At 42.9% G+C, this 16,117-nt stretch overlaps 1 protein-coding gene across 1 annotated transcript; it reads left to right on the top strand.

Moving 5' to 3' along the window:
- The first annotated feature begins 934 nt into the window (after nucleotides 1–934).
- On the top strand, nucleotides 935–16,060 carry LOC308365288 (collagen alpha-2(VI) chain-like). The gene is made up of 28 exons (XM_080838665.1): nucleotides 935–1,084; nucleotides 2,843–3,006; nucleotides 3,964–4,568; nucleotides 4,847–4,867; nucleotides 5,053–5,118; nucleotides 5,328–5,381; nucleotides 5,512–5,556; nucleotides 5,662–5,688; nucleotides 5,851–5,877; nucleotides 5,983–6,027; nucleotides 6,153–6,206; nucleotides 6,323–6,385; nucleotides 6,485–6,547; nucleotides 6,694–6,747; nucleotides 6,839–6,874; nucleotides 7,039–7,101; nucleotides 7,290–7,352; nucleotides 7,920–7,982; nucleotides 9,048–9,110; nucleotides 11,004–11,054; nucleotides 11,329–11,427; nucleotides 11,758–11,820; nucleotides 12,321–12,356; nucleotides 12,526–12,571; nucleotides 12,899–13,051; nucleotides 13,242–13,697; nucleotides 13,917–13,955; nucleotides 14,620–16,060. Exons 2-28 carry the CDS (start codon nucleotides 2,859–2,861, stop codon nucleotides 15,219–15,221), a joined length of 3,105 nt encoding a protein of 1,034 aa, XP_080694791.1. The 5' UTR covers nucleotides 935–1,084; nucleotides 2,843–2,858; the 3' UTR covers nucleotides 15,222–16,060.
- Nucleotides 16,061–16,117: the final 57 nt, after the last annotated feature.

Below are 16,117 nucleotides of genomic sequence, written 5' to 3' on the forward strand. Positions count from 1 at the left end.
AAGTCTGTGGATACCTACATAAACAGACACAAAGCTATTTTATCTATCTTACACACTTTATTAACAAACACTTCACTCTCTCTCTCTCTCTCTGCCTTTCGCTAGCCCTCTCCTAATATTCAAACAGAAATAACTGAATCTCATTATATTCAACAGTTGTTGAATATCAAATGTATTGTGTTTCCTGGCAGCCACCGGACACGCCATATAGCCTTGATTTCTTTGAAAAAAAAAAAAAAAACGTCTTTCACCTGGCAGTTCAATAAAGCCCGAAATTACCTGATCTTGATTTGGCTCAACAGTAGGCCTACACTACCGTATCCGCGCCACATCGCAACCAGATGCGCTTCCGCTGGTGTCTGAGTTGCGTGTATTTACATTAGCGAACGGACTGGGCCATGTGAGGACCAAACTGGGCTGAAGAATGCAGAGTAGGTCCTCTTGGAGGAAGTCCAGATGTCAACAAAGGAGCGAACAAAGTAAACCGCAAGTAAGACTTCACTGAAAACAAGCCAGCTGTTAAGTCCACTGGCGAAGAAATCCGTTTGAATATAGTCGAATAGGATCTGACATGAAAAATAAACTTATTTTATGATCTGAAGTCGACTATGTTATGCATCTCATCAAAGACCGAGAGACAAGGACTGAGCTCGCAGCTATGCCCATATGCAAAAACTACAGCATCTTATGTTCCATTGAATGTTGTATTTTAAATGTAACTGATATGTAACTGGTCATGCGTTGATCAGCACGTGAAACAAGTCATCAAAAAATGCAACTGCATTAGTACACAAACACACACACACACACACACACACACACACATACACACACACTCATTTGGCATACACTGTCCCTCAGTAGCCCACTCATTCCCCCCGCGCACTCCGTGCTTACAACCCATAAACCACTACCGGATGGAGAAGGAAAATCCTTCTCGATGCCCAGAAGCGCCAATGGAAGCGTGAATACTGGATTGCTACCTTTTCACGGTGTATAGAATGGGATGTAAAGAGACATTTTTAACGGACGTTTCTTAATTGCCACCAACTGACAACGTTTTAAGAACATTTTGCGTATTTTGGTAAGATGGACACATCGTGACTTTTATGAAGTGCGAAGAATGTTATCTATAACTTTAAATCAAAAGATCTAAGTAGCCTATTCTTAAGATGCAAAACCTTACTATAAAACTAAGTTTAGCTTAAAGTAGAAAACTGTTGAAACTGCTGAAATCTGGGGGTCAAAAATATGTTGTTTCTAATCTTATTCTTATGTAAAATCTTACGTTTCCGTGAGAGAAAGACTGGAATTTGCAACGTTAGTTTGGGTTTATGGCAAGAGCTTCAGCTCTGTCCTGACCGAGTAGCCTCTTGTAACACAATATAACACGACATCTGTTCAGTTTGTGAAAATACTATGTTTTGATTCTATAATGGTTTACCACTTACTTTTTTGACTATTCATTATTTACCTGCTTTCTTAGCCATCCCTGTCTACTTCATAATAGTGTTGTGGGGTTTGAAATACCACTCAATGCGTTTTGTACTACAAAGTTACATTTTGGTGCGTATATTGATAGGAAGGGGCTTTCAAAGGTATTGAGTGTCCTTATGAAATATTCTTGTTGAGACAGTAACACTGTGAGGGGTCTTGTAGTGTAAATGTAGTGTGTTTGGTGCAGTGTAAACTTGTAGTGAGGGGTAAATGTAGAGTGCTTGTGTGAGATGTACTTGCTGAAACAATGCATGTTCTAGCATCCTGTACAAGCGGCTGGTAAGGGTCTGTTTGAGGGTGAAGGGGCCAGTCCTGGGAGGGCGTCATGATATGGCAGAAAGTGTTTCGGGGCAGTGGTGGTGGTGAAGGTGCTTGTGTGTGTGAGTGTACATGTGCGTGTGTGTGTGTGTGTGTGTGTGTGTGTGTGTGTACATGTCTATGTGTGTGTATGTGTACGTGTGTGTACGTGGGTGTGTGTGTACGTGTGTGTGTGTACGTGTGTGCGTGGGTTTAATGGGGTGGCTCTGGAAAATATCCAAACACAGCTGTTCAGCTGATGGCCAATGCACTATTAGTTAAAGTGATGGGTTCTTTTCAGTTTTTCTCTTATAGATTTTTTGCTAAGTGATTATATCACGCGGTCTCCGGCGTATGTATACATGTCTTGAATGATGTGATACTTTTTCCAGTCTCTGCTCTTCATCAAGGGTCCACTCATGCTAATGTGTGTGTGTTAGTGTTTAAACAGCGCCTGGCATAAATACTGGGCCTTCCTGCAGTGTAGTTCTCCGATCAGCTGCCCACGGCACGCCCTGGACGTCTGGGAATTTTAAGGTCACTCACTCTCTTACAAGTAGTTTTGGAGGTGTGACGACAAGACAGTTTTTCTCAACGACCCTTGACATTTTTTTCATTTATCTAATTTTTCTTGTTCTGGTTTTTATAATTTATTATTTAAGTATTTTCAATCCACTTTTTGACCTTTTGGGTACATCAGTAATTGAAAAAACTTTGTACTTCTTATGTCATGCTAGAATGTTAATTTGAGGCCAAAGTAAGGTCCAGGTTTAGGGTTATAGGTAGTAGTGCCACAATGTTCAGCAAAATGAAAATAATGTAAAGTGGGACCTTTCTTTACATTTTCCTTGCCATTTGTTTACACTTGTAGTCCCAAAGAATGTAAAGGAATTCATACAAACACCTAAAACAAACAATTAATATTCACACAATAGACGAAGTTACTGTGAAACATTATCACTGTAAGGGCTAAAGGTTTTTTTTTTAAATGTATTATTTATTTATGACATAATGCTTCACTAAGAAGAGTCTCTATGTTCTCATTCAGTGCTGTAGAAGTCAAGATGACTGTTTGCCAGGTGGTCCTGCTGTTGGGGTTATTGTGGGTCAGCGCCAACGCACAGGGCCGAGGCCCGCGTCCGTGGCCCCCGCAGGGAATCGAGCCGGATCCAGACCCAACCCTTCCCGACCCATCAGTCCCCTGTTGTCATAGTGAGTATGAGGATGTCTGCACATGGGTAGTGTGGAAAACAGCAGAGTATTTCAGTGTTTGATTGTGTGATTGATCAGTCAATTATCATTGATTACACATCCTGACAACTTGGCTCATGGCCTCATGGCAGTCAAGGACAGGGGGGGAAGCGTGTCTGTGTTTGTGTGTCTCTGTTTGTGTGTGTTTGTGTTTCCCTGTGTGTGTGTGTGTGTGTGTGTGTGGAGGGGGGGGGGTATGGTGTTGGAGAGGATTCTTAATGTGTGTTTAATGAAAATGAATGGACTCCAATTAGTCAGCAGTCATCACAGCCAGTCAACAAATATTTTTGTTAGTAAAGAGAGAGAGAAAAACAAACATTATTTACTCATTTTATACAAAACTATGGACATTTAGATATCAATGATGATTAAGAAATTTGAATCAAATTGGATTTTAGAACTATGTCAATATTGGAAGGTTCTTAGATTCCCCTATAATTTGATACAGTTGTAGAGCAGCTGGGTCCAACCCTAACCCAAACGTCCCACCGTGCGATCCTTCTTGTGCAGTAATATTCAGATAGAGATCCCTGTCTTGTTTGTGAAAACATGAAAATCACTAAACCCATCAAACAGATTGATTGATTTTTGAGAGCTATTCTCTCTGTGTTTTCATGCCAGTGTTTATGCATGTTCTTGGGAATGCGATGTTAAAAAAAGGTTTCTATGGAGACGTATCTGCGTTGTGACTCAAAAATGAAAATGTTCACATATGCCATGAAAAGCCATTTCAACACCAGACAAAGAAATGTTTTCTTGCAGGTTTAATCTAGTATCTCGTCCCCACATGCTCTCTGATAAACCCTTCACCAGTATTATTTTTGTACCTTGAAAAAACCCTCGAAAAGTCTGTCAGTGTTTTGAAAGTAAACAAGACATTTGCTGCAGACTAACACTTAAAATGGTCTACCCCAACAGAAGAAATCATGTGTCCGATCAACGTGTTCTTCGTCTTGGACACCTCCGAGTCCGTGGCCTTGCTGGAGAAGCCCCCTGGCAGCGTGGTGGCGAGTATCAAAGAGTTCACCAAGTACTTCGCCGTGCGACTGAAGGACGAGACCTACACAAATGGCGTTCAGCTCTCCTGGACCATGGGAGGCCTCCACTTTTCCCAGAACAACAAGGTTTTCAGCAGGATCACCAGCCGTGAAGAATTCCTCCGGAACGTCAACTCTATCAGTTACTTTGGCAAGGGCTCGTACATCGACTGCGCCCTCAACAACATGACCGAAGAGATCGCACGGCACCCGTTTCCGATGAAGACGGTGAACTTTGGGGTGGTCGTGACGGACGGCTATGAGACTGGCAACCTCTGCGGTGGCATCAAGATGGCTGCAGAGCGGGCGAAGGACCATGGGACTCAGCTGTTCTCCGTCGCCGTGTCCGGTACTAAGGTGGAGGCAGGACTGCAACTGATCGCCAGCTCCCCCGTTGAACTGTTCCGTGATGACTACGTGGCCGTCGATCTACCTCAGAGTGCGAATGTAAACATGCCAACGATTGAACGGATTATTAAAGCAATGGTAAGCATGGCATGTGTAGCAGAAGACAAGCAGATATGCCAATGAATGGTTGCATTGTGTGCCACGATTAATAATGTGATGTGGAGCTTTGGCACATACAAGTCCAGATGCAATATCCTGTGTCGTGAACTTTACACTAAACCCCTGTTGTCCAGTGTTCCGTAGAAAATGTTTGAAAACTGTGGCACATTGAACTTCCACTGCAGACTATCCATGTGAAAATGCCATGTGTGTTTAGTTGTCATATGTGACACCGACTGTCCTTTCTGTGTCTCCAGAAACATCGTGCCTATCAGGAGGTGAGAAATAAGAAGCACACATACAAGCCAAGTGGACTGGACACTGCATAATAGTCCTACCAGCAAACATCCCAGAAGAAAAACATAATTTATTATTGTTGTTTTTTTCATGCCATTCTTCTTTGGTTTAACTTGATGCTGTATGGGGACATTGCTGACTAATAAGACCATGCTTATCTTTGCAGTGTTTCAAACCCAAATGTGTAGAACATGATGGCCCTCCTGGTCCCAAAGGCTTCAGAGGAGCAAAAGTGAGTTGGAAAGCGTCAATGCCTAACGATGAAAAATAAATGATAATATGAATATGAGATAATGGAATAGTGAGATAATGAAAATGACTAATGGTATCATAAATGAATATACTTTATAATAAATATTAATCAACCACATACAGTACTACTCCACTTCAATATCAGTGCGAAACTCCTAATATTTCTGTTGTGTGTTTGGCATCATTCAGGGACAAAAAGGGGGTATTGGAGTGCCTGGATCGAAAGGCGGTGACGGACAGGCGGTGAGATAAGACTTCTCTCGTCATAATTGTGACTTTTTCATAATTGATAACAGCGTTTGGCCAATGGTTTTCTGAATGTGGTGTTGAAGCGTTAACATTATCATGATCAAGTGTGTGCTGTCTCTTGCAGGGGGATCCAGGGCTTGAGGGCCGGATTGGACCTCCGGGTCCAAAGGTAGGTCTTTTCAGCTGCACAAAAACTTTTGTCACATACAGTACAAAGCCATTTCATGGTTTAAATGTGTGAGTGCCTTCACATTCCAATTTTGTTTTTCTCCAGGGTGAAACAGGACCGATAGGAGATAAAGTGAGTCACCAAACAACCCTAACACCTAAACCCGAACGCCTAAACCCAAACACCTAAACCAAAGCACCTATTTAAACCGAAGTACCTAAAGCCAAACACATAAAACCCGAACACCTTAACCTTAACCTGAACCATTTCTTTTCTGTTCTTTATTGCGTGTAGGGTGACATTGGAGACCAAGGGGGAAAGGTATGACACAACAATATATAATAGTTCTCTAAGAAACCCATGCATGGCTATTTAGGGTGCACCAGTGAGTTCTGACGCCCCAATATTTTTTTCCCCAATGTCTAGGGCACAGTGGGAATTCCTGGTCGCAATGGAACAGATGGTCAGAAGGTAAAACGGTTTAGAGATGTATAAACTCCCTCAGTGGGGACACTATGTGCTGATGCAGGGCATTAGAGCATATTCCACTGTTAAGGAGAATATAGAACTCACAATGCGATTATGTGGCATTTCAGGGTAAGATCGGGCGGATCGGCGCCCCTGGTTGTAAAGGGGACCCAGGAGACAAGGTTGGTCTCATATTATCACATCACACGTGTGTATTTATTAAGTGTCAGTGCACATAAAAACACTTCACAGTGTTACTAACGTTACGTGTTACACTTTCGTGTTTTCCATCTCACAGGGATCGGACGGGTATCCTGGAGACAGTGGTGACCCTGGACCTAGGGGAACTGTAGGAGCGAAGGTGAAGTCCTGAGGGGATTTTAAGAATTGTTGACAACCCGTACCCTTACCTCTTTAGAGGAGTGGACTAATCCTGTCTCATGATCTTGTTCCTGTTTAGGGGGATTCGGGACGCACAGGCAGATCAGGCCCTCCTGGGCCACCAGGAGATGTTGGACCTAAAGTACATCAGAGATCAATCATGTTCTTTCATTGCTCTATAATACACTATTTTGTTTTATAGTATTCTACCAAGCGCATATAAACGCCTAATTTGTATTACTACTTTTACTACTGCGCGGTGAAATGATCCTGTGTTTATTGCACTAGGGGGAAGGAGGGATGCCAGGAACACAAGGGTTTCCAGGAACAAAAGGTTCACGGGTAGGTGACGTGATGTGACGTGCAGAGAGCTTTTAGTTTTTTCCCTCTTCCAATGTTTGCTGTTCTGTGACTGAAAGTGTGTTGTTTTTAGGGAGGACCAGGGGGAGGAGGGCCCGTAGGAGAGAAGGTAAACAATAATAATAATTTGAACAGTAATATAACAAACACACTACAACATCACATCATATACAGTATATCTCCTAAATGAATGCCTATTTCTTATCGATTCCTTCCATTCACGGTCATAATATGGAGTAGTAAAGTACATTTGCTACATTTGCTCATTTCTAGGGGACAAGAGGCAATACTGGAGCCAAAGGAACAGAAGGGCGTGTTGGACCCAAAGGAGATAAGGTTTGGTCACAGACACAGACTCTGTTACACTGTGCAAGTCCCCAGTCTACGTCTCAGGGACTTCTGTCACAGTTTGACAGACCCTGGGAGACGCGCCTTTGAAGAACAGTAAAAGGAGAATGTAGTCTTTGGATTAGGTAACTCCACAGTACGTGTCACAGGAATAAGCCTTCTCTTGCTCATCCCAGGGGGAGGCAGGCCCGGAGGGGACGAGGGGATCGACTGGACCGGTCGGAAGTAAGGGAGCCAAGGTAAAAACATTTGTTAGGCTGCCATCAATATCATATGAATGGTAATGCATCTTGTTAAAGATAATGCCACCAACCAGTATTTTATAAAGTCAATTCTGAACATTAACCTTTAAATTCACTTAGTTATTTTTGCAGTCCTCACAATTATTGTAAGTTCTGGATCTTTTGTTTTTGTTCTGGACATTACAACCAAACTGCAAGTAATGCAAGCAAATCTGCAAGTACAATCAGCAATTTAATCTGCAAATACAATCTGCTCGTACAACTCCCCACCCTACAAACCAGAGCCAGAGAGGTCAGTTTAGCCACCATAGCTTCACACAGATGTTTTCATCCCTTTGGGAGTACTGCATCAAATTGCTGTGGTTCACTTGGAATGAGTAGCTGTACTTGCAAATACCAAAACATGAGTGAGCTTTGATTCATTTTTATAAAAGACTGATGACTGCTGATATTTAATGGAAAGTACATCCTTGTTGTTTTAAAGTCCATATCACCACTCACCTTCTCTTCCCTTCTCTTCCCCTCTCGTACCTTCTCTTACCTTCTCTTACCCTCTGTATACAGGGACATCCTGGTTTGGGAGGTCCTAGAGGACAACCAGGGGAAACAGGAACTCCTGGCATCCAGGTAGGTCAAACCTTGATGCAAGATGGGAGTTGATGTTGAGTTGAGCAAGAGGTTCCTCCCTCCTCAGCATACATGTGTCTACGATGGGGGTTGGGTTGGGTTCTTCACACTGGAAATGACATAGACATGGTCAAAAAGCCTTGACTAGACAGATAAACAGATAGATAGATAGATAGATAGATAGATAGATAGATAGATAGATAGATAGATAGATAGATAGATAGATAGACAGATATATAGATAGATAGACAGATATACATATAGATAGATAGATAGACAGCTGACAAACCCTTGGACCTTGGACCAGAGAGGAAGTCAAAGGTGAGTCAAAGGTTTCTCTGAGGTTTATTCCAGCGTGCTTCTGCAGGGAGTCAATTCCAGCAACCAACACCGAATCAATAAAGTGACTTTAGCACATTACATTGTCCTAGTTTAGCCATGGGGGGATACAGTGTGGGGTGTGTGTTGTAGGTGTGTTCCAGGAAGACGGGGGGGAGCAACAGACTAAACAGATAGATAGATAGATACTTAAAGATGTAGTCCATGATTCTGGTGAAAGGATATTGATATTTGAGCTCACAGTCAATAAAATGAAACCCTTCTGTGCACCTTAAGCAACGTGTTGATTGGCTCAAATTGTTTATGACTTGTATATGGTTAAGCTACTATGTTTGTTCATCATTTACAGAGCTTATGCAGGATGCTATGGCACTGGTGAAAAGGATTGTCAGTTTCAAAATGGCATCTTCAGATAGTAAAACTGGTCTTCTTTTTAAGCCTGTGCATGAAGCCAAATCTTGCTTTGTCTAAGCCTTGCCTCATTAGTTCTACTTTCAGCTAGGTATACTACATAAGCAGAATTTTTTAGAAATTGAAGTATTGAAAAAGAAACAGTTCCCCTCCTGAAGCTATGACTGGAATGTCAGCCCTTCCTTTGAACTGTGTGACAAATGCCAAGATCATCAATTCCTATGGAGTATAAGAATCAATACTATTTAAACCTGTTGAATGCTTTGGATAACACATGGGGATTAAACTCCCCTCCCTCTCTCTTATGTGTCCTAGGGTTCTGAAGGGGATCCTGGAGACGAGGGCCCCAGGGGAACCGTTGGCCCCCCAGGACCAAGGGTATATCAACACACTTAATACACACCCACAGACAACAGTATAATACCACTTACTAGCCTACATGCCTTACTGCTAGCCTTACTAGCATCTGCTAGCCTACTAGCCTCTGCTTTGGAACGCTCCGCAGATAATAGCTAGCTGCACTGTTCTAGAACACTCCTTATACAAGTCTGTAGGGTGTTCTAGAACCGTAAACCTCTGTAGACCTAAGGTATTTTAGAAGTGCAGAAGTGCTCACAAAGGACTTAAGAGCACAACAGTGCTTTTTTTATCATGCTGCACAACATCTACAGATGCGTGTGCTGCTTTATAGAGGTAGAGGGAATGTGCCAACTGCAACAGCCCACTCATTCCCACCAAACAACTGAGTCACACCACAGTTGTACACCCACAGACAACAGTATAATACCACTTACTAGCCTACATGTCTTACTGCTAGCCTTACTAGCATCTGCTAGCCTACTAGCCTCTGCTTTGGAACGCTCCGCAGATAATAGCTAGCTGTACTGTTCTAGAACACTCCTTATACAAGTCTGTAGGGTGTTCTAGAACCGTAAACCTCTGTAGACCTAAGGTATTTTAGAAGTGCAGAAGTGCTCACAAAGGACTTAAGAGCACAACAGTGCTTTTTTTATCATGCTGCACAACATCTACAGATACGTGTGCTGCTTTATAGAGGTAGAGGGAATGTGCCAACTGCAACAGCCCACTCATTCCCACCAAACGACTGAGTCACACCACAGTTGTACACCTGTGTGGCTGTCACCGTCACAGCTCAAATGGATTCATAATACTTTGTAGTTTGCAGAATATCTACTGTATGTATATTCAGTATATATCAAGTCCTGTTCAGAATGTCCAGAATGAGTGAACTGTCTGTATGTAGTTCATCCATTTTATAATTTGCATCTGAACAAGATACTTTGGATGCTCACAGTACAAAATGGTGCGCCAATCTTTCCCCTTCTCATCTGAATTTCAGGAGACACTACAAGCTGTACATGGCAGATAGTAAAATTGTCCTAGAGTCCAACCATACAAATTTAAAGAGGGACATAACGACAAAGAGCTCACTGTCTGACAACTTGTGGAGAATGCAGCATATTTAAGGATCAGGAATGCAAGAAGCTATTCTCTGTCTCAGTTATTTTAAGTGGAAATCTCTGTAACAAAGCTCAGTATGTCTGTTCACCCATTTCATAAAGAACCAATTAAGCAAAGTCACCTGTCTATCAAAGGAAAGGCATTCTAATAGAAGTCATCCACATCTGACAAAAACAACAACAACTAAAAAAACCTGAACAAAATAGGGCTGCATTCTTTTCCATGGTGTCTGAAAAGATAGTACTGTGCCACTGCCTTGACTAAAAAGAATGCATGTCATTTGAGGTTCTCCCATTGCTGTGCTATGATTTATGTGACTCAATTGGCTGAGCAGGCGAGGAATGGACTGAAACGTTTCCATTTCCTGTCATGTTTATTATAGTCTAAGCTTTCTCTCAAATAAAGGCAGAGCTTACAATAAGTCAACACATCATAGAAAATCTGCAGACCCCAACCCATGATCCACTTTCTTTCACATGTTTTGATCGTTGGGAGTGTTATGACAAGAGGCTCTATTACTCACAGTGTTTGTATTCCATCATGAAATATTGCAATCCACCACATAAACTGTGTATTTAAGCTGATCCCGGTATCTTCATGAGTTATTATGGAACTTGCTGCCTTCAGAACCATCAAGCCCTAGTGCATTGTGTTTGCTAACCCAATCATAATCCAATACGATGTACATTATTGCATACATTAGTGTAGACCCAAGTTATATGTTGTATCCATCAGTGATCTACATATTAGTCATTATGATGGAAGATTCTTACCCTGTCTCCGTCATAGGGCGACCATGGAAGAGACGGGTTCAACTATCCTGGCTCCAGAGGACCCACGGTGAGAAAAGTTTGGATTTCATTATGGCAGCCAAAATTCAGATGACCTTTAGAAGCCTCTAGAATTATGGCGGCCAATACTCAGATGACCTTGTCAGCTTCTAGAACTAGGTTATGTTCTTCTCCTGAATCTTGTGACTGTGCATGCATTTTGTCCATGTTATAGGAATTGCAGATTGTACGCCGAATGTGTATTGCTATTAGACTTCTCAAGTAACCCAATGCACAAATAAACAAGTGTTGTTCTTGTTGTTGTTGTTGTTGTTGTTACCCAGGGCGACCAGGGTGAGAAGGGGAGGAGGGGTCAGCGAGGGAGCAGAGGAGACTGTGGGGCCAAAGGAGATCCTGGGACCAAGGGGGGAAAGGGGGAAACGGTGAGAGATGTGACGTGACATTAGAATACATAATATATAATATAGTCTTTGTGGAGTATTGCCATTTAAACACAACCAAGCAATACTGGTGGAATAGTTTTTAGCCATGTCATTGGTTATGTAAATATATTATTGTATCTGTGTCATTGCTGATTAATTTGGTGTATCATAAAATATTGCCATACTGGACTGTATGCATGTAGTGAACACAGCTAACACAGACAGGAGTCCCTGATTCTCTTTAAAAATGCACTCAAGTCGACTCAAGGTTTTACTTTGAAATCAGTACCGATTCCAGGTTTTTAAGGGTTCTGTTGTTCTCCTTGTCAGGGTGAACCAGGACCACTGGGACAGTCCGGTCACAGAGGACCTTCAGGAGAAATGGGTTCTCCTGTAAGTGCTGAGAACTGGGCTGCAGCGAAAACCAGAGCCAGAACCACAGTGTGGTTTGGGAAGTCAGGAAGACCTACCCCAAAACCCTCAAGGCTCAATAGATGACGATAGACAGTGAATGGATGCAAGGGCCAATGCTGGCGCAACTTGTTGCATGTTTAGCAGCACGGGAAATTACTATTTAGCTTTTTCTGGATTGTCTGTTTGATGGCCATGAAGCAATTTAGCTTGTATTGTCTGACATAGCCTACAGTACTTCAGCGTCAGTCATGTGAAGTCTCAAAGCCCGGGTTTGTCTTTGCATTCACATAAGAACAGTTGTAACACTGCCTATTTAAATCACTCTGAGCTCCAACTGATTCTTAGCTTTCCCTTAAGGACTACAACTAAATAACAACATAAAAATGAAAGACAGAATGGAATCTATTGTTAGTCCCTAATTAGGAACCATTTTGTGCCCCTTCTGCAAACACTGTTGAACCAATGACTCTTTTTCATAGGGGGGGCCAGGACCTGAAGGAGACCCTGGACTGAATGTGAGTTATCTCTCCTTTTTCATCATGTTCCACTTAACTACATGTCAATTCTCCTGTGTACACTTCCCTATTGAACTACATGTTTAAGTATACCTAGTCCTTCTGTGTACACTTCCCTATTGAACTACATGTTTAAGTATACCTAATCCTTCTGTGTACACTTCCCCAGGACTGCGATGTCATGAGCTACATCAGAGAGACATGTGGTTGTTGTGGTAAGTTGTCTACATAAGTGAGTGAAGGCTAGTACGTCAAAGAGAACAATTAGAGGTGCACTCAGAGCACAGACCTCAGCTAAGGCTAAATGCGTCTCGCAATGTAAAATAAAGTGAAAAAAAAATTTAATGCATTCTACTTTGGGCCGTGTTCCATTTCTCCACCAGGTTATATACCAGGGAATAGTTCTGCTGGCAGACAGACAAACAAACAAACAAACTAAATTGAATTTTTTTTGTACTACTATTTTTCAAAGAACTGACATAATTAAAAACGTGATTATTGGGAAAGTAACAAATGAACAAACAGGTGTTTTGTTTTTTCAGACTGCGAGAAGCACTGCGGCGCTCTGGACATTGTGTTTGTGATTGACAGCTCAGAGAGTGTCGGGCTCACAAACTTCACCCTGGAAAAACACTTTGTCATCAACACAATGAACAAGCTGGGCTCCATGGCAACCGACCCCAATTCACCTACAGGTATAGATCCTTTGTGAGTCATAAAAATGGAATTTGGAATTAGTTTTTCTCCCCTCGTCCAATTAGTTTGGATTTTTTTTTCCCCTCGTTAATAAATAGCTGTAGCTAGAGATTTTGTGAGGCTCTTTCCTCCCGTCAATCTAGATGAAAGACTTCCATACTTGCTGAAATACCCTCTTTAATTTTACAGGGACTCGAGTCGGAGTTGTGCAGTACAGCCACAACGGAACCTTCGAGGCCATCCACCTAAATGACCCAAACATCAACTCACTGTCCGCCCTCAAGAAGGCCGTCAAGGACCTGAAGTGGATCGCCGGTGGAACCTGGACTCCGTCCGCCCTCAAATACGCCTACGACACCCTCATCCGTAACGGGAAACGTGAAGGGGCCAGGGTGACTGCGGTGGTGATCACAGACGGTCGCTACGACCCTAAAGACCAACCTGGCCTGCTCCGGTCCCTCTGTCAGGACCCCAGTGTAGACGTCATGGCCGTGGGAATCGGGGACATGTTTAACGTCCCAGGGCAGGACGAGACGCTGGTCAGCATCACGTGTGACCGGCCCCAGCGCGTGAGGAACATGACCCGCTACACTGACCTGGTGGCGGAGGAGTTCATCCAGGAGGTTGAGACAGTGCTCTGTCCTGGTATAGCACCAATCCTGCCATGCTTCACTGACGGCAACATAGATGCATATTTTTTACCATTTATAATCTTGTTAATAATAATAATTATGTTACTATAACAGGTATCATAAAGTTAACTAATTAATTAAATTAACTCATCTTTTAAGTAACTTACATTCACACCTCTTCTGTGGCATCCTACTGGGTTTGATTTATAGAACTGTCTCTTTTGTTATCCAGACCCCGTAATCGTTTGTCCAGATCTGCCATGCCAAAAAGGTAACATTCATTTAATTTTCCTTGTTTATTGCGTTATCAGCATGAAATTTAATTCAATTTTATTTATATAGCGCCATAACAATACAATTGCCTCTAGGCGCTTTACAGAGCCCAGAGCCTGAACCCCCTTAGTGCAATCACAATGGCAACAGGGGCAAGAAAAAACTCCCTGTTAGGCAGGAAGAAACCTTCAGCAGAACCACAGCACATAAGGGGGGACCCATCTGCTTGAGGTTGGCCGGGTGGAGATAGAAAGGAGGGAAGGGGGAGGGTTCATGCTACTTTGACAGCACAGCTTTGCAAGCTACCAACACTGGTCATGTATTTAGTGTCCTCTGGGGCTCCAGGGGGTAAAAAACTAAGGGAAACACTCTTTACTTACATTACAGAAAGAAAAATCAAGCACATGAGCTGACAACTAGCAATGGCTATTATCTGTTCATATAGAACATTTAGAAATTGTGAACAACCAGTACTGTCTTCACATTATTAATAGTATATGAACAGGTTTCTGCTAGGAACGCAGATTTATATTGAGAACTTAAGAACTCTCAAGAGTAGCTGTAGGGAGAACTCTCAAGAGTAGCTGTAGGGAGAACTCTCAAGAGTAGCTGTAGGTAGCTGTAACTTACATTTCATCACACAAATGTGTCTTCTCCATCAGAGATTGCTGTGGCACCTTGTGCTGACCGTCCCGCGGATCTCGTATTCCTTGTGGACGGCTCAGAACGCCTGGGCCAGGAGGACTTCGACCACGTGCGCGCCTTCATCGAGAAAGTGGCGCGGCGCCTCCCGTTGGCCCAGGATGCCAGCGACACCATGCGCTCCCGTGTGGCCGTGATGCAGTACGGCCAAGCCAACCAGCACGAGATGACCTCCGGTTTCACGCACGACCTCTCCATTCTCACCAAGCGTCTGGAGGGCATGCGCTACCTGGACGCTTCCTCCGACGTTACCTCCGCCATCACGCACGCCGTCAGCAACGTTCTCTTCTCCGAGCGTGTGCGGCAGACCAGGAGGGAGGCCGAGGTCAACTTCGTCTTCATTACAGACGGCGTAACGACGACAGAGGGGCTAAAGGAGGTTCTTGGAGTCATGCGGAAAGAGCAGGTGGTACCCATGGTCGTCGCCATGGGAAACGAGGTGGACAAGGATGTTGTCATGGAGTTGGCATTCAGGGATCCCAACGCAGTGTTCCAGGGGCCAGACTACACACACCTGTCCAAGCAGAACTTTTTTGACCGGTTCTTCCGGTGGGTGTGTTAATGTTAGGGGAGGAGTGAGATGTTTAGTTCCTCTAACCACTGGTATTTTTTTTTTTAGTTACACGAGACCATCCATTCTTATTCCTTTTTTATAGTATGGTAATACCAAGATTAACACGTTATTTGTTGATTGTTGATTAACACGAGCTGTCACATACAAGACTATTTTGAGCAAAAACAACTTCATGTTTTTATGGACATACTGAGAACAACTTCACCAGGGGTTGATCCATTCAATATCAAATTCATAATCATGCGTTCCCATGATTTATTTCTCATTACAACATAACAGCACCCACTTGCAGTGGAAGGGATAGCATCTAGCGATTCATCTTTTCCTATGTGTCTTTTTCCTTACTGTAAGTAACATTGACCTTAAAGGGAAACACCAGGGCCAAGGTAAGATACCTTATCTGCTGTCCTCAAATAACCTGCATCCAGTACAGAGACACAGATCACGGTTAGAGAGTGCTCTGATGTTTTTTTTGTCACTCAAGACAAGAAGTGTAGCTTCAGCTTTGGGTCCACTTTCTCCCATCTAAGTTGTATTTTCCCTTGAAGCCCCACACAACGGCACATTGAGAAAAAAACAGTACTTTTTTCTCACCCTTGAGCAATTTCATCTGAGCCTTGACAGCAGTAAATGAAGATATTTCACTACACAGCAACAGGCTGTGTTCAATAATAATATGAGTGTAGCCATTATCACGGTATAATGTTCTCACCCACAGTTGTCTCCCTATATCAAGGTGCTAATCTTTGGTCTGGTTTCCAAAAAGACATGTTGTTAGATCCACTGGGTGCTTTTGAGTTCAAATAAACAATTTTTTGTTTCCCCAAGTTGTTGTTTCAATGAAACTCAGGCACTCAGCAAACATGCCATCGTACTTCTGCAGA

This window comes from Sprattus sprattus (genome assembly GCF_963457725.1).
Source record: "Sprattus sprattus genome assembly, chromosome: 5".
NCBI lineage: Eukaryota > Metazoa > Chordata > Actinopteri > Clupeiformes > Clupeidae > Sprattus > Sprattus sprattus.

What these genes read in the sequence shown, in the direction of transcription:
- LOC308365288 (XM_080838665.1), top strand. Translation starts at nt 2,859, where the DNA reads ATGACTGTTTGCCAGGTGGTCCTGCTGTTGGGGTTATTGTGGGTCAGC. An exon ending in TCGGAAGTAAGGGAGCCAAG is followed by an intron (nt 7,353 to 7,919) that starts GTAAAAACATTT and finishes CTCTGTATACAG; the next exon opens with GGACATCCTGGTTTGGGAGG. An exon ending in CAGGAACTCCTGGCATCCAG is followed by an intron (nt 7,983 to 9,047) that starts GTAGGTCAAACC and finishes TATGTGTCCTAG; the next exon opens with GGTTCTGAAGGGGATCCTGG.